The sequence below is a fragment of the Schistocerca cancellata genome, chromosome 2 (assembly GCF_023864275.1).
Source record: "Schistocerca cancellata isolate TAMUIC-IGC-003103 chromosome 2, iqSchCanc2.1, whole genome shotgun sequence".
NCBI classification, from domain to species: Eukaryota; Metazoa; Arthropoda; class Insecta; order Orthoptera; family Acrididae; genus Schistocerca; species Schistocerca cancellata.
In genome coordinates, this window is record NC_064627.1 from 1147995638 (window position 1) to 1148014434 (window position 18797).

Here is an 18797-nt window from a genome sequence, read left to right on the forward strand (position 1 = left end):
AGGAAATACTGACCCTGCAACTTACGTTAGAAGGTATGTTGACGAAAGACAAACTTAACAAATATGGCATTTGTAGTCTTAAAGAAAGCTTTTGACAATGTTGACTGGGGTCCGCTCTTTGAAATTTTGAGGGTAGTTGGGCTAAAATACAGTGAGCGAAAGGCTATTTACAGCTTGTACAGAAGCTAGACAGCAGTTTATGAGTTTAGGGGCATGAAGGGGAAGCAGTGGTTGAGAATGGAGTGAGACAGGGTTGTAGGATATGCCCAGTGTTATTCAGTCTGTACATTAAGCCAGCAGTAAAAGAAACCAAAGAAAAATTTGGAGTAGAAATTAAATTCCTGGGAGAAGAAACAAAAAATTTGGTGTTTGCTGATGACATTGTAATTCTTTCAGACAGCAAAGGATTTGAAAGAGCATCTCAATGGAACGGACAGTGTTTCGAAAGGAGATATAAGATGAACTTCAGCAAAAGCAAAACAAGAATAACGGAATAAAGTTTAATTAAATTAGGTGATGTCAAGGGAATTAGTTTAGGAAATGAGACACTTAAAGTAGTAGATGAGTTTTTCTATATGGGCAGGAAAAAACTGATGATTTTCGAAGTAGAGAGTATATAATATGTAGACTGGCAATGACAAGAAAACTGTTTTTGAAGAAGCGAAATTTTTTAACATGAAATACAGAGTTAGGTATCAGGAAGTTTTTTTCAGAAAGGATATGTGTAGAATGTAGCCATGTATGGAAGTGAAAGATGGGCAATAAATAGTTTAGACTAGAAAGCTTTTGAAATATGCTGCTACGGAAGACTGCTGAAGAGAAAATGGGTAAATCATTTGACTAATGAGGAGGTACTTTAACGGACTTGGAGGGAAAATAAATTTGTGGACAACCTGACTAGAAGAAGGTATTTGTCAGTTGGACACATTCTGAGGCTTCAAGGGATCACCAATTTGTTACTGGAAGGAAAAATGGGATAAAAATCATAGAGGGAGATCAAGCTCGAGATGAATATGGTAAACAGATTCAGAAGGGCGAAGGTTGCAATAGTTACTTGGAGATGAGTCTTGCACAGGATAGAGTAGTGTAGAGAGCAGGTTAAACCAGTCTTCGGACTAAAGACAACAACAAAACAACAACAACAAGATAGTAGCCATCACTTTTGGAGCTATGTTTAATTCTCTCCATGCTTCTTCTCTTAGCCCTGACATATCTGTATGTAAATAAAAACAGTAATGAAACATTGTGCTGAATGATACAGCATTAATTTCTTTTGTGTGACAGATAAGTGAGTGAGAGTTTTACTAAAACAGAAAAAAAAGTTTGTCCTTAATAGAAACTGCTTTGCAATTTGATCATACCATGAACACACAAGAAGTATAACCTTTTCACAATTTTGAACTATTTATAGAATTCAGTGTCCAAAAAAGACTGCTCAGATACTATGTATATGTCATTTTAACAGGTACCGCAAATGGATGGATGCATTCTCACAAAGTACTTTCCACCTAGCAATTAATGAAGGAAGTACTTGTACAGGAAGCATAGCAGTGCATCGCATCCAAAATAAATTGCACCAGCTTCATCCATTTATCTTCCCATTGCTTAATGATTCTGGAATACTCCATGAAGAAGTGGAACCTGATACAACAGCAGCATCACCAACTGCACTAACTACGCAACAGAATGTAATACAGGCCAGGACACTGTGTTCGGTTAATTTAAGGCCGAACAGGATGCTAGACAGGTTTGTGCACCCCTTGATTTTCCCATTATTTTCACACGAGATGTTGAATAAAGGAAAATTCATTGCGGAGGGACACGATTATTTTGTAACAAAATCACCTTTACATTTGATTGAATTTATTTAGTTTAAATAAATCACAGTATTTTTTATTTATTTTTTGTGATAGCACTCTTGCTTGTAAAACATTTCTGTCCACGAAAATACATAACACTATTATGATTTATTATCATAAAGTTTGATGTTTTCTGCTCCCAGTTCCTAATATTTTCTAATTAACTGAGAGTAAAACTTAAAATTAAGAAGATTAAAATGTTTTAAAAACTATAATGGGAAATCCTGGAAACAAAATGAATAAGTAATGGCATAACAAAAATCAACCACCTGTCTTGTAGACAAGACATTGGTCAGTGGATAAGCGTGTAGCAATTGTGATTTGTAAAAATAAAAATAAATACGAAAGTACACACACACACACACACACACACACACACACACACACACACACACACACCCTTTTCTGCAAAGACAAAAGGCTCCACCTATATGGATCAGGGAAGTACTACACATCCTTGGCTGACTGTGTGTGGGGCGCATACAAGGTTAATTTTTGATTAGAGTAGGCCATTCTCCATCCAGTCCAAATAGGATAGCCTAGAAGACTACAAAGTATCAATGTAACATCCAAAGAAATGCCCCTGTAGATGAGACTTAAAAGTCTAATGATCAGCTACCAAAGCATTTGCAATGAAATGACAAGAGTTTGAAGCACTCTTAGAAATCAGTGGAGTTCCTGTAATACTAGACACAGAAATATAGCTAAACCTTAAATTGATAAGAGTGAAGTGTTTTGCCTAAATCTGAGTTTATATTAAAATGATAGACTAATGGGAAATGGGAGAGCTGTATTTGTTGCAGTAGACTGCAAACTCATAGCCACGAAGATAAAAATATATACTACATGTGAGGTTGTTTGGGTGAGACTCCCAATATTAAGGGTGAGCAAAAACCTGACAATTTAGTCCTTATTCTCAGATATAACCAAAAACTTATGAGAATATATCAGCTCACTGGTATGTGTTCCCCAATCATATCATCAATGGAGTAGACTTTTATTGCCCAACAGTTGATTGGGATAGTTACAGTTTTGTAAGTAGTGGGTGTGACAGACATGCTGTGAAACAGTATTAAATGCCTTCTCAGAAAACTGCCTGAAACAAATGATTTTGAAGCCCACTTATGATGGACCTATATTATTTCTAATCACAAAAAATAGAATGGACATCGTCGAAGATGTCTGCATGGTAACTGTTATTGGTGTTCATGAGGTGGTTGTAGTAAAAATGATTACCATAGTTTCACAGGCAAACTAAAACCAGTAGAAATATTTACATGTTCTCTAAAATAGGTAAACAGGCAGTAGTGTTAATGTCAATGAGGAACCTGAAACATTTACCTCTGAGCAGGAGCATTTAGAGGAACTATGACACAAGATTAGAAAATTGTTGACCAAATGCTTAATAGATGTGTACCTAGTAGAGTATTCATGATTTTTGTGCTCCCTCCATAGTATACAGTCTTTGTAAAATAAAGGCAACTGCTGCACGGCATGTGTAAAACAACGCATACGGTCATAGACAGAGGAAGGCTAAAAGAAATGTTTGGCTGTTAGTAGGGCAATGCATGAAGAATTCAGTGACTACCATTGTAGAATCGTACTGGAAAAACCGCTGACAAAACCAAAAGAGATTCTGGTCATACATAAAAGTGGTCAGTGGCACACAAATTGGTGTCCACTCACTCATAGATGACACAGGCACAGAAATTGATGGCAGCAAAGCTATAGCAGAAATGATGAACCTCATTTTCAAATGTTCCTTTACAAAGGAAAATCTGGGAGTACTGCCCCAGTGAAATTTTCACACTCTTGCAAATGTGAGTGATGTAGATTTAATGTCAGTGGCATTGAGAAACAGCTGAAAGCATCATAACGAAACCAATTAAAGCATCATAACTAAAAAAAGGTCTGGGGCCCAATGGAATCCCTATCAGATTCCATATAGAATTTGTATTGTAGTTACCTCCTCTTTTTAACCATAATGTGCTGTAGATCCCCCAGACAAATATCTGTGTCCAGCAGTTGGAAGAAAGCACAGTTCACACGAGTGTACAATAAGGGAGCAATCCATACTACTGGTACTCTTATTAAAGTTCTTAGACATACATCTGTTGTAAGATCTTGTGATGTGTTCATACCTCAAACATTGACCTGGTAGACAGTACTAGTAGTAATCTCAGACTTTATCCTGATGACACAGTATCTGTACGAACTACTACCTAAAGAAAAAAGGCAAAAAAGCATAAATTTCTGATCATCTTGATAAGATTTAAAAGTGGCTCAGAGATTGGTAACTTGCTTTAAAACGTTCACAATTGGCCTCTGTTAACTCATATAGATATTTGTCTGTTACAATTTGTGGGTACATGAAGTGGGATGATCTAATAGGCTCAATCTTGAGTAAAGCAGATGGCAGGCCTTTGTTTGTTGGTAGGATTCTGGAGGAATACTATCAGTCTGCAAGGGAGATTGGTTACAAGATACTTGTGACACATCATAAAATATTGCTCAAGTTTGTTAGATCTACACCAAATTGGAGTGATTTTTTTTTCTTTTTTTTTGGGGGGGGGGTATTGAATTTACATAGAGAAGGGCAGCATGAAAGGTCACAGGACTGTTTGACACATGGGAAAGTGTCATGGAAGTGCTAAAAACTTGAGATGGCAGACACTAGAAAATAAATGCCATCCAATTCATGAAAGATTATTTACAAAATCTCAATAACCCGCTTTATGGGAGGAATATATGACTACACTACAACTCCCTACTTAATGCTCCCATAGCAATTGTGGAGACAAGAGTAGACTAGTTACTGAGCACACAGAGGCACTATAACAGTCCTCCTTCCCGTGCCCTGTATACTGAGGGAGTGGAAAGAGACCCTGATAAGCGGTACAATGAAACGTACGACCTACCATGCACTACACAGTTGTTTGCACAGTATGGTTGTACTTGCAGATGTAGAAATGGTGTAATTGGCTTTTTTCAGGTTTGGTTCCATGCAATTATACAATCACAGTGGAAATACTATTGCCTTTCAAAAAATTCTCTAACTAATCCCTGACATTTGTATTTATTAATCATGATGCATTCTGGGGCAATAGCTTAGTTTTCAGATGACAGTTCTGTACTTTAGTTTGTTATCCTAGTTCTCAAGAATGCACTATTGAGTTCTGCTCTTGTACTTAACACTTCTCAGCTGAACTACTACTGAAAAGTGTTTGTGCTTTCCTCAGAAAAGTATGCATATGGAAGGCAGGGGGGGGGGGGGGGGGGAGAGAATGCAGATGACAATTAGAAGTGGTGATGAAATACAAAAATTGTATTTGGAAGATTATAATTTTCTCTCAGATCAAACTGATTGATGTGTCATTCATTTAGATATCCTTTTGTGACAATAACATCAGCTATTCTACTTTGGCAATAGAAGATGTCAGTCATTCAGGAAACATTCAGTAGACTAAAATGAGCTAATTGCTGTATACATTCTCCAAATAATGTAGAATTTCTAATGAATATTAGGATACTAGGGCTGAAGATCATTATAATGTGTGTGATGTTTGCTAATCATCTGTTAAGAAGAAACAAAGAAGCTGTTGTAGAACTGAGGCCAGCAGATCTAAAATTTACAATTATATTTGAATGTAATATTCATAGATGAGGATCACACATTTAGTATGATGCTCTTTAGTACTGGTTAGGGTGAAAATGTGAAACAAACATATAGTAATGAAGACAAAATGTAAGTTACCTGTTACAATTTCTAAATAGAGCATTCATTCTATGAACTTATTAAAAGTTAAAACCGTGGTTCTGACGATCTGTGAGGTCTCACAAAAAATTAAAACTTGTTACTGCATCACAGTTTGCCATTTTTCAAGTGATACCAAAAAATATGAGTAATGTATATCAAGTGATTTCTGGTGTAAACTAACATTTAAGTTGTAAAGTCAAAACCACGTAAATACATTTGGACATGAAAACAGATTTCAAGACTTGTCATTTCTCTTAAGAAAATGTACCCATCTTGGAAGTAAATAACAAGAGTGAGGTTAGTGTAAGGAATAAAATAAAATATATTATAACAAACACAGATGTTTATTAAGAAGTTGACAAATACATAATCTGAATAATCTTCATAATCAGAACATGACATGTCTCCATCATGTATAAGAACATTCTGTCTAGTTATTTATAAGCTCTAGTTTATTTTCTCTCTTCTTTCTATGTCAAAATGCAGTGAGACACTTTTCGGATATGTAATTTTTGAAATACTTGTTCGCACCAGTGTGTAATGAGTTAGTACACATCAGTATTTGTTGGAGACACATGTTCTGTTCTGTTTTCCAAGTTTATGACAGCTAATGTATTTGATCGGGTCTTGGTAACTATTTTATATATATGATGACAGGCTTATGTTCATTATCTACATTTAAACAGTGGAAGACCCAGGACGAAATAACAATATGAAATAGGCTAGGTTGCTATGCACCACTTGTTGGAGCCACTGCACAGAAAACACACACATTTAAATGTAAACTAATCTGTTGTATAGAGCACTTACGGGAATTTTCCAGTATTTCATTTTCCCTAGTTGTTTCTGTTCTGTCCTACAGCCTAGTGCTTCATCTTTTTGTTACTGCTCTTCATTGCATTACTTTGTTCAGTGTCTGTTCTTTCTTTCTCCACCTTCCTGTGTTTACTTGTTGCCTGCCAAACTACAAATGCTTTGTACCCAGTTACTATGAATGCTGGACTTCTGAGACATCCTGTAACAATGGTCTCGCCCACTTACAACACACAGCAATGTGCCTGAGTTTTACTAATCTGTATTAAAATGTAAATGTCATGTGACTAGGGCCTCCCGTTGGGTAGACCGTTTGCCGGGTGCAAGTCTTTCAATTTGACACCTGAGTGGAGAACATCTCCGGCCCAGCCGGGAATCGAACCCGGGCCCTTACGATTGACATTCTGTCGTGCTGACCACTCAGCTACCGGGGGGACGCATATCTGCATTTAATATGATGGGCTTGTTCCCATTCTCACTTTGATCTTCATTCTTTATGTTGCATAATTTTTATGAAAAATTTAAAAAGTATTTGTGTAATGATTAGATATACTGATAACAATCAGCCATAACAATAATTACTATAAATATTAAATTATGAAAGGCTAATTTGATTTTTTTCCTCTAGTGAATCTACCGTGAAGATAAATGTTAAATCTTTTATTGAAGAGATAAATGGTATTGAAGGTTTCTCGGAAGCACTAGCTGAATTGCAAGATCAGTTAAAATCATATGACAAAGACGTTGCACCATATCCTAAGATTGTCTTTCTTGGAACAGGTTCTTGCATTCCAAACAAAACTAGAAATACAAGTGGAATTGTCTTGGAAGTGAGGTGAGTGGATTTAAGGTACTGAAATCATGACACAGGAATGAATTTAATTTATTTAGCTAAAAAATGTCACACCTTCACAAAAATTCTAATTATTCCCATTTATCATTTACTTCTCTTTGCTGTTTGTCATGTCATCAATGACCTTCTTAATGTTGCAATGTTTTGTTGAGGAAGTATAAGGAAGTTCTGTTCAAAGAAAAGTATCTATTAGTGTTTCCTCATGTAGCTTGTGTTTTGAATTTTTCAAGGTCTTATCCGCTTATTATCAAACTGCTTATTTTCGTAAGTTTGAAGTCTGGCAGGAAGAACACAGGTTGCTGTGATTGACAATTCTGTTAAAATATTTTTGTTTTCAATTTTAACTTTTAGCTTAAGGAGATACAAATTATAAGTTTTTAGGTTAATGTGGAATGTAAAAGTCTAGTAGACTTTTATAATGCCCTGCTATATTGTTGATTCTGTGTAATATCAAATAGGGCATTATGAAAGTAGTCCTGCCATCCCATCAAAGCAATGGTGAGTGAAGCCAATTGACACCCACAGCTATGAACACAAATTAGTGGCATTGGATAGTTCTGTAATCACTACAGCAAGAATAGTGATAATGAACTTAAGTGAAATGCAACAGATGCACTTCACATTACCGTATTTACTCGAATCTAAGCCGCACTCGAATCTAAGCCGCACCTGAAAAATGAGACTCGAAATCAAGGAAAAAAATTTTCTCGAATCTAAGCCGCACCTGAAGTTTGAGACTCGAAATTCAAGAGGTGAGAAAAGTTTTAGGCCACACCTCCAAATCGAAACAAAGTTGGTCCATTTAATATGAGACACAATTTAGGTCGAATAAATGACGATACAGCTACAGTAGTTTGGTTCGAGTCGTAAGCTTAGCAGTTAAGCTTTACCAGGTAGCCATTGCTATGAGTCAGTCGCCCCGTCCGTATTTATACGGGTACCCTTCCTTTTTCACGTGCTTCATCTGGTTTGAATTGATTGCTTATTTTTCTTTGCTCTGATAATTGCCGTTCTCTTTGTTATAGGTGTTTACGTCACTCTAAGCTGAAAATGCATTACTGTACTGTCATGCATTGTTTGTCGCATTCTGATAATGAGTGTTTACGACCTGTCACAGTTCGCGGCATGGCTTGCTTTTGTACGCGCTACCACCGCTTACAATTTAAAAAAAGAGAGAGAGAGAGAGAGAGAGAGACAGAGACAGGAATCGTCTCATTATCAAAACAATGGCAAGAGACTGCTATTTGTTGTTACCTTCGGTTGTTACTTACACTGCTGCTTTCTTTGGTAATGATCAACAAGAACCAAATAATAAGCTGCGTATGATAGATGATGTTCTGAACGAGAGTTTAGCGAAATTTTTTTTCCGTTTGAAAATCTTTGCAGACGCCTCTTTAGTACATTATATTCTGCACAGAAATTAGTCATCTTAGATTTAAAAATCTAGTCAATTGCCGTGCTTCAATTCTGACTGTATAACTATTAGGCATAAAAATAATACGAATATAAACATTACATGATATGTATATTCTTCCGCTTTTGTTGTTGTCTCACTCTAGTTTCGTAGTTTATTAGCCAGACAGGATTTAAATGAGAGAGCAGCAAACACAAAAGAATACATGGCAAAATGTTTATATTCGTATTATTCTTATGGTGTAGAAAATACTGCGTGTGATTCACAATTCATAAAAGTTCCTATTAGCAACCATCTCTTCTGACAAGTAGGAAAAAATTCAGAACGTAGAGTTGGCCATATTGACAAACATCCCTAACAGTCTTGCCAGTCGGATTTTCGTAGTACATTGAAATGCTGCTACATTCGAAGATGAACAATACGGAATTTGTATTTACTTCGTCGGATAATGTACGAAAATGCAGTGGTTCGAAACTCGGGGCGGAGAAAAAAGCTCGTCTTCCACCCTTTTTTTAAATTTTTTTACTGATGCAGAGGTTTTGGCGCCAGTATTTATCTTTGTGCCTGCAAAGCATGCCCGTGTAGCGCTACACATATTCGAAGGCAGAAGTTAGTTGTGGCGGCACCTACCAACATTTTTCAGAACTTCCACTTACTTTGCACTCGATTCTAAGCCGCAGGCGGTTTTTTGGATTACAGAAACCGGAAAAAAAACTGCAGCTTAGATTCGAGTAAATACGGTAATTTTGTGTAGATCGATGTACAACAGGACAAATAGATTTTGCCTACTTAGTTTTGTAAGACATTTGAAAGTGTTAATCTCCATGACTGACATGTAGTATCTTCTTGATGTGAACCGGATTAAAAGAATTCTCAACCCTCGCCTTACCAAGCGGAATATTCTGACTACCCCAGGTTGATTTTTTTCCCTATAATAACGTTATCTGAAGGGCCTTATGCCTGTGGTTTCATGACTTTGTACTAAAATGATTGACGTTGAATTCACACTCACGACTGTCTAATTTTTTTGGCTTTATCATTGTTATTCAAGTCATTTATTGGTGGGATTGTGAGACTACCCCACTTGGTGTGGAACGTCTTATTTTCTTATTTGTAGAAAAAGAAGATTTTGCAAAATATATGTGTCATTCATCTTCTTTGTTGAGTTTTGCCGTAGATCCAATGTTTGTTATTGTTGCTGGTTGCTATTGTTGAGTTGAATTTGACGTTCACTGTTGAGCTGACATTACACGAGTCAGTATTTCACCTGCAAGTAAGGATGTCCAAAGGGCTTTCTAGTGAAGAGATCATGGAAATTCTATACAATTCTGCTGTCTGTGACAATGAAAATGAATGGGACATTGATAATGAACTGAATGAATATATGGAACCTCTTGACAAAGACCATATCATAGCATCAGATGAAGCTGATGATGAAATATCAGAAGACACTACACATTCACATGAACAAGTAGAAGAAGAAGAGGATGAAGAATAAGAAGAAGAAGAAGACACTGGAGACTTGTTTGTTTCTAGAAGTGGACTACAATTTTCTAGTGAACCACCAAAAGGTGGGTGGCGTCGACGTCGCAACATTCTGAATGTAACACCTGGCCCAGTGAATGATGGAAAAACAATCAAAACCATAACAGAGTCATTTCTATTATTTATCTCACCGGAAATCGTGAGCATCATTGTAGAAGAAATGAACAGGGAAGCCAAACGAGTAATTTCTTTGTGGAATGCAGCTCATTCTTCGAACAAAACGACATGGAGAGATATAAATGCAACTGAAGTGTACACTATATTAGCAATTCTAATAGGAGCTGGTCGAACTCGTGGACATCGCAGAAGTGCTTCCGATCTGTGGGGAGGTAATGTTGCCTTTCGGCGACCATTCTTTTCTGCTGCCATGTCAATAAACTGATTTTTGTCTATACTGAAATTATTGCGATTTGACAACAAAGACACAAGAGCACAGAGAATTGAAGAAACCAAGGACAAGCTACAAGCCATCAGGGTAGTGTTTGACAAATTTCAATCTAACTTGTGCAAGAACTACAATCCTTATGAATACGTGACTATTGCTGAACGATTAGCAACGTACCGAGGAAACTGCCCTTTTAGGGTTTATATGAATAGCAAGCCTGGAAAGTATGGCATTAAAATTTGGGTTTGTGCTGATGTGAAGACATATTACTTATTACGGATCCAAATTTACACAGGAATGGTGGACAATACTCGGGAAGTGAATCGAGGGCAGAGAGTTGTTTTGGATCTGATGGAACCATTTCTGAATAACGGTCGTGGTGTAACAACTGATAATTTTTTCACCAATTTACCATTGGCTGTTGAACTACTGAAATGAAACACAACATTGGTTGGTACCTTGTGTTCCAATAAGAAAGAGATTCCGAAGGAATTCTTGCCAAACAGAAAGAGAGAAGTTCACTCTTCAATGTTTGGTTTCACAAATGACTTGACCCTAGTTTCCTATGTTCCAAAGAAGGGAACGACAGTAATACTACTCTCTACTCAGTATAATGAGAACAAGTGAGTGGTGAAGAAAGTGAACACAAACCCGAAATCATACTGCACTACAACAAAACCAAAGGTGCTGTAGATAATGGGGACAAAATGACAAGAGAATACAGTTGTGTTAAAGGAACGAGGCAGTGGTCACTAAGAATCTTCATGGAAATGATAGATATTGCAGCACTGAATGCATATATTCTGTACACTCAAAGATTTCCTGAATGGCAGAAGAATAACCGAAGCCAATGTAAACTCTTCACGACTTAACTGGCATTTGGACTCAGCAAAGGCAACACGGAAGAGAGAGCCAAAAATATCAATGGTCTTCATAAAGATGTACAAGATGCATGGAAAGCTTGTGGTATTGCATTTCCTACAGCAGTGATCCAGACCCAGTGTTCCAAGTTATCAACGCCACAACGATGTCAAGATTGCAAGAGAAGCGAAGATCGGAAAACAAGATTCTGTTGTGTAACGTGCGAGAAACCTGTTTGTAATATACACAGAGAAGAAACTGTTACTGTGAAGTGCATGCAGTGCAAAAATGTACTTGACTGAAAAGTTGAAAAAAGTCTTGTGTTATTTTACTGCAGTGACTGTTGAGGTACATAATTATTAATTTTCTGTTCGTTGAGTACTGAATTGAGTGAAAGATATAATTTTTTTTTTTTTGTACTTTGTATCTGTGATCTGATTAAATACTTCTAATAACCTGAAAAGCTGTTTTTCAATACTAAAAAACCCCATTCAATGGAAATAACGAAATCTGAGAACAAATATTACAATAAAACACAAAACTCTTTTGGGGTAGTCCAAATACCCCGCTTGGTAAAATAGAGGTGTGAAAAAGCTTGGTAACGGGAGGGTTAAACAGTCAAAAGGGCATAAAGTTGGAGACGTATGTATGGCATGGTTTCTTTGTAAAATTTGTTGATGATACAGGAATGTGATTGACAACGGTACCGGTACAGGATATCTTTTTACCATTTACTCATCGTGGCTTTATGGGGTATGCATGTAAATGTGTGTACTTTTCTGAAGTGCTTAACATTGATTAGTATAATATTTGCTTTGTCTCTTTTACATTCTAGTGACTCCAAAGTACTGATGCTTGATTGTGGTGAAGGCACCCTCGGTCAGCTGTGGCGATTTTATGGTGTGGATGGTGCTGAAGAAATACTGCGGAAACTTCAGTGTGTATACGTATCCCACCTACATGCAGACCACCATTTAGGTTTGGTGGGCCTCATTCATGCTCGGCGAAGGGCATACTGGGCTGCAGGCACCAGATCTTTTCCACCTCTGATAGTTCTCGCTCCTAAACAAATAATGGCCTGGCTCAGCTTCTACCACAGGAGATTTCAGCCTCTGTTGCATGAAATACAACTTGTTCCAAACTCTGCTCTGGTACTGTTAATTTACAGAATGTTAAAGTAAAGCTAATATTTTGTTTATTTATTCTTAAGTATGTATATTTTGAGGGTAATAGCAATGAGTAGAGTGCTGTGAACCATGGGAAAATAAGTGTTAATTTTTTTTCTCTTCGTTTCAATATATTATTGTGTGTTACTTCTCATTTCATACATGAACATTCAGTGTTTCATGCATTTTTATTTCTTCCTGGTGGTGAACAGACCGCAAGGTCTAAATGATTGAGGTTCAGTGTCTCGCACTGTTTGTAAATGCCAACAATGCTACCATTGCACGTGTTTCAGCAGCTGTTACATAAGTGCTCAGAGACCATCTTGGGGACTTTTCGATAAATAAAAAATTGGTTTTTGTGCTACGCTTGTAGCGTACTTTTCAGAATAAATCTTTCACTCGTGAGTGAAGTTTATGCTGTTTCAAAATTTCCTGGCAGACTAAAACAGTGTGCCAGACAAAGCTAGGAACATTGCCTTGCACAGGCAGTGCTCTCACCAGAAGGTAGGAGAGATGTACTGGCAGAAGTGAAACTATGAGGATAGACCTGGATTTGTGGCTAGACAGTGCAGAAGGCAAGTTTCTGAATTCGAACCCATGTCTGGCATTCAATTCTAATCTGCTGAGAAGTTTTTGTAGCATAGTGTGCAACACACAGTTTGGCTGGGTCCAAACAAGTAAAAATGATATAACTGCAGTATGGGATGATGTCATGACATGTATTGAAAAGATTTGTGTAACATGGTTACATGAAATGCTAAAAATGTGAAAAAGCTTAACTCTGTAGAAAGAGATGCATTCGGTTTACTTTGAAAGTCATTGCAGTCACCACCAACATTTTCCTGAATCAGCCATAAGAGAATTCACAAAAATCATTAAGCCACAGGACTTAACCAAAGTACTGATCTCTTTTGCTGGCATGATTGTGCCCCAATGAAGTTACCTGTCTAACTACTCACCGAGTAGAGATATATTTACTGAAGATCTGAAATCTAAGGTTATAACATTGATTTATAAAAGTGAAGATAGGCGGTGGGGGTCCTATTATTGACCCATCTCCCATCATCTACATCTACATCCATACTCCGCAAGCTACCATATAGTGTGTGGTGGAGGGTACACTGTACCACTTTCGTGTTCCACCCACTAATAAAACGAGGGGAGAAGTGAGTATCTACATGCCTCATTATGAGCCCTAATTTTCGTATTTTATCATTATGGTCCTTACGCATAATGTATGTTGGCAGCAATAGGATCATTCTACAGTTGGCCTCACATGCTGGTTCTCTAAGTTTCCACAATAGTACCTTGTGAATAGAGTGTCATCTTCCCTCGAGGGATTCCAATTCAACTTCACAAAGCATCTCCATGTTGGTTGAGCCTACCAGTAATAAATCTAGCAGCATGTCTCTGAATTGCATTGGTGTCTTCCTTTAATATGACCTAGTGTGGACCCCAAACACTTCAGTAGTACTCAAGAATAGGTCACACTAGCATCCTTTATACAGACTCTGTTACAGATGAACCACAATTTCATAAAATGCTCCCTGTAAATCAATCATTTGCTTTCCCTATCACAGTCCTCACATGCACATCCCGTTTCATATTGCTTTACAATGCTACACCCAGATATTTAAACAATGTGACTATCAAGCTGGACACTACTAATGCTATATCCAAACATAATGAGTTTGTTTTTATACTCATCCACATTAACTTACATTTGTCTACATCTAGAGCTGGCTGCCATTCATCACACCAACTAGGAATTTTGTCTGAAGTCATTTTGTACCCTGCTGTGGTCATTCAACTTTGACATCTTCCCATACCCCAGAGCATCATCAGCGAATAACCAAAGAGTGCTGCCCACTCAGTCTGCCAGATCATTTATGTGTAGAGAAACTTATAGCGGTCCTATTACACATCTGTAAGTCACTCCTGATGATACCCTTGTCTCTGATAAACACCTGCCATCGGGGACAACATATTGGGTTCTAATACTTAAGAAGTCTTCGAGCCACTCACATATCTGGGAATCTATTCCATATGCTTGTACCTTCAATTACAGTCTGCCATGGGGCACTGTGTCAAATGCTTTTCGGAAATACACAAAAATGGAATCTGCCTGTTGCCCATCACCCATAGTGTTGTGACTGACAATTCGCAATTTTTCACAAACTCAACTTTTATTTATGTAAGTTTACAAGGTTGATGACTGAACAACAAAAGAAAGGTAACAACAGTGATGATGCCAGTAAAAGTCTCCTAATTGATGCAAACAAAAGTTCACTTCTAATTTTCCACGCGATTCAGAGACGAAGACATAATCTTCAGTGGTCGAAGTCCACGAGGTCGGCATCCGGAGTGAACTGAACTTCGGGGCTGGTTCTAGCCCCTAAATAGCTGTCTCCAGCCAATCAGGTTTTGGTGTAGTGATACTTCATGCAGGCCATGGCTCGAGCTCCCCCTGCAGGAAGTAGTGCTCAGAATGTCTGTTCCCATTATCTTGTATGTAAATAGGCGGTGTTTACCCTGGTGCTTTTGGTAAGCCTTGACATAGACAAGCCCGTCCTCTGTGGTGTAATATGGGTTGTTGCACCTATCTACGACTCAGATTCTCCGCTTTTGTCTTTTTCTTATATCCCCTTTTCAAGACACTGCCCATTCCTTTTAACTACTCTTCCAATTCCTTTGCAGTCTCTGACAGAATTACAGTGTCATTGGCAAACCTCAAGACTTTTATTTCTTCTCCATGAACTTTAATTCCTACTCCAAATTTTTCTTTGGTTTCCTGTATTACGTGCTCAATGCACAGACTGAATAATATTGGGGATAGGCTACAATCCTGTGTCACTCCCTTCTTAACCACTGCTTCCCTTTAATGCTCCTCAACTCATATAATTGCTGTCTGCCTTCTGTACAAGCTATAAATAGCCTTTCACTCACTGTATTGTAGCCCAGCTATCCTCAAAATTTCAAAGTGTGTATCCCGGTCAACATTGTCAAAAGCTTTCTCAAAGTCTACAAATGCCACAATTGTAAGTTTGTCTTTCCTTAACCCAGCTTCTAAAATAAGCTTTAGGGTCAGTATTTCCTTGTGTTTTCCTAAATTTTTCTGGAATCCAAACTGAACTTCCTCAAAGTTGGCTTGTACCAATTTTTCCATTCTTCTGTAAAGAATCTGTGTTAGTATTTTGCAACCATGACTTATTAAATTGATAGTTTGGTATGTTCACACCTGTCAGCATCTGGTTTTTTTATTTTTTTATTTATTTATTTATTATTTTTAAATTGGAATTATTTTATTCTCCTTTAAGTATGAGGGTATTTCACTTGTCTCGTGCATCTGGCACACCAGGTGGAATATTTTGTCGTGGCTGGCTTTCCCAAGGCTATCAGTAGTTCTGATGGAATGTTGCCTACTCTCAAGGCCTTGTTTCAACATCATCTTCCCTTTCCACGATACTGCCTTCAAGTTCATCTCCCTTGTATAAATTCTCTATATACTCCTTCCACCTTTCAGCTTTTCCTTCTTTTCTTAAGACTGGTTTCCCATCCTAGCTCTTGATATTCATTCAGCTGCTTCTCTTTTCTCCAAGGCCTTTTTAATTTTCTTGTACTCAGTATCTGTCTTACTCCTAGAGCTGAATACTTCTAAAGCCTTTCGTTTGTCCTCTTAGCCATTCCTCCTTAGCCATTTTGCACTTTCCTGTTACTCTCATTTTTTAGACATTTGTATTATCTTTCATCTGCTTCATTAGCTGCATTTTTATATTCCCTCCTTTCATCAATTAAATTCAATATCTCCTGTGATATCCAAGGACATCTACTAGGCCTGGTCTTTTTACCTATTTGATCCTCTGCTGCCTTCACTATTTGATCTCTTCCTTTCCCCCATTCTAGTCCATCATTCCCTAATGCTCCCTCAGAAACTCTCAACAATGTCTATTTCTTTCAACTTATACAGGGCCCATCTCCTTAATTCCTGCCACTTTGCAATGTTGTAATCTACTGTTCATAACCAGTAACCATAAACAATGAGTTTTATGTAAAACTAATGTTTGGTTTCCTCAACAGTATACATGAGTGATCAGCAAATACCACAGCTTCTGAAATGTCCTTCAGTTTGTCATCAATAAGAGTGAAACAAATATCAAATCTTGCAGGTCACTCTATTTAATGTTTCTGCACTCTGAATTTACAGTATTTCGTATAGTACTATTTGTTGATGCGACTCTCAGTTTTTTGTTGTTAAGATGTGTTTCCAACCATGCAAATGGAATGCTTTACTCTGGTAAAATTTTAAGATCTATAAAAGCAAAGGCCTTGGCAAACTCATGTAAGAAGCCAATGTGTTAATGCTTGTTTAATTCCTTCAGAAATGAATTTGTTAATTATATCTTGCTTGCACAGGCTAGGGTAGCTTACAGAGTTGTATCAAAACAGTCTTTGGACTGAAGACCACATAGCAAAACTCATTATTCAGTTCCAAACAAATGAAAATGAAATACAGGTATCAAAAGTGGAGATCAGTGCGCACACCGTAAATGAAGGTCCTTGTGTGAGGTACCTAGTCTGCCACATGGATAAGTTGAGAAACAGTTTTGGTTTAAACTCTAATTCTGTTGACCTGCAGAGTCGGGGTACTGTCTGGTGGCATAATCTTCAAGACCATTGTAGCCAGGTTAAGAAAATATTTATTCTACAGAAGTGTGCAGCATGTAGTGTAAATTCAATAAGTGAACATGTTGTAGGAATCTTGGGATTCTTACACTCAACTCCCCAAGTATTTTCCTTCTAATGATATTTGGGGTTAATAATAACAGTGAATTTGGGATTAACTGTGAAATTCACTACAACAATACTAGGAGCATAAATGTTTTTCACACAGGTTTTGTGTTCTTGTAGAGTTCCCAGTGCAGGTTTTATACTGTGATGCAAAAGTCTTTAATAGTTTGCCAGCAGACATAGCACAGAAATGTGACAGTCCTCAGATACTAAAAAGTAAAGTAAGCAAGTATGTTATTAGCCACTGCATCCATAATTTATCAGAATACTTCAATGTTGTTGTTGTGGTCTTCAGTCCTGAGACTGGTTTGATGCAGCTCTCCATGCTACTCTATCCTGTGCAAGCTCCTTCATCTCCCAGTACCTACTGCAACCTACATCCTTCTGAATTTGCTTAGTGTATTCATCTCTTGGTCTCCCTCTACGATTTTTACCCTCCACGCTGCCCTCCAATGCTAAATTTGTGATCCCTTGATGCCTCAGGAAATGTCCTACCAGCCGATCCCTTCTTCTAGTCAAGTGGTGCCACAAACTTCTCTTCTCCCAATCCTATTCAATACCTCCTCATTAGTTACGTGATCTACCCACCTAATCTTCAACATTCTTCTGTAGCACCACATTTGGAAAGCTTCTATTCTCTTCTTGTCCAAACTATTTATTGTCCATGTTTCACTTCAATACATGGCTATACTCCATACAAATACTTTCAGAAACGACTTCCTGACACTTAAATCTATACTCGATGTTAACAAATTTCTCTTCTTCAGAAACGCTTTCCTTTCCATTGCCAGTCTACATTTGATATCCTCTCTACTTCGACCATCATCAGTTATTTTGCTCCCCAAATAGCAAAACTCCTGTACTACTTTAAGTGTCTCATTTCCTAATCTAATTCCCTCAGCATCACCCGACTTAATTCGACTACATTCCATTATCCTCATTTTGCTTTTGTTGATGTTCGTCTTATATCCTCCTTTCAAGACACTGTCGATTCCGTTCAACTGCTCTTCCAAGTCCTTTGCTGTCTCTGACAGAATTGTGCGGTGTCTACCGGACGCGAGTCGTCACACGCAATTAATGTTTTCAGACTAACCTGCCGAGTGTCCGAGCTGGTGTCTGCTGGAGAAACAAGGTTAGGTGGGGGCACTGTGGACTGCAATTTCAGCAGCAAGGTACGAGCTGCGACGAGCTCGTTGTAAGTGCGTGCTATTCATTGTTTCAGCTCCTTGTTTTCCCGGCGGAGTTGTGGCGCCGAGTCGTACTCTGACAGTAGGTTAGTGACGCAGGTCACAGTGTTGCCCACAAGGGCGGAGCACTCGTGTACTAACTCACATTGTCGCGAGAGAAACAAAACTT

General features: G+C 37.8%; 1 protein-coding gene across 1 annotated transcript in view; it reads left to right on the forward strand.

Moving 5' to 3' along the window:
* LOC126163179 (ribonuclease Z, mitochondrial) overlaps positions 1-18797 on the forward strand; it is a 104962-nt gene that overhangs the window by 57073 nt on the left and 29092 nt on the right. Inside the window, exons 6-8 of the mRNA XM_049920131.1 lie at positions 1466-1747; positions 7058-7264; positions 12323-12638. Coding sequence (XP_049776088.1) covers positions 1466-1747; positions 7058-7264; positions 12323-12638 — 805 coding nt within the window. The remainder of the gene's footprint in view (positions 1-1465; positions 1748-7057; positions 7265-12322; positions 12639-18797) is intronic.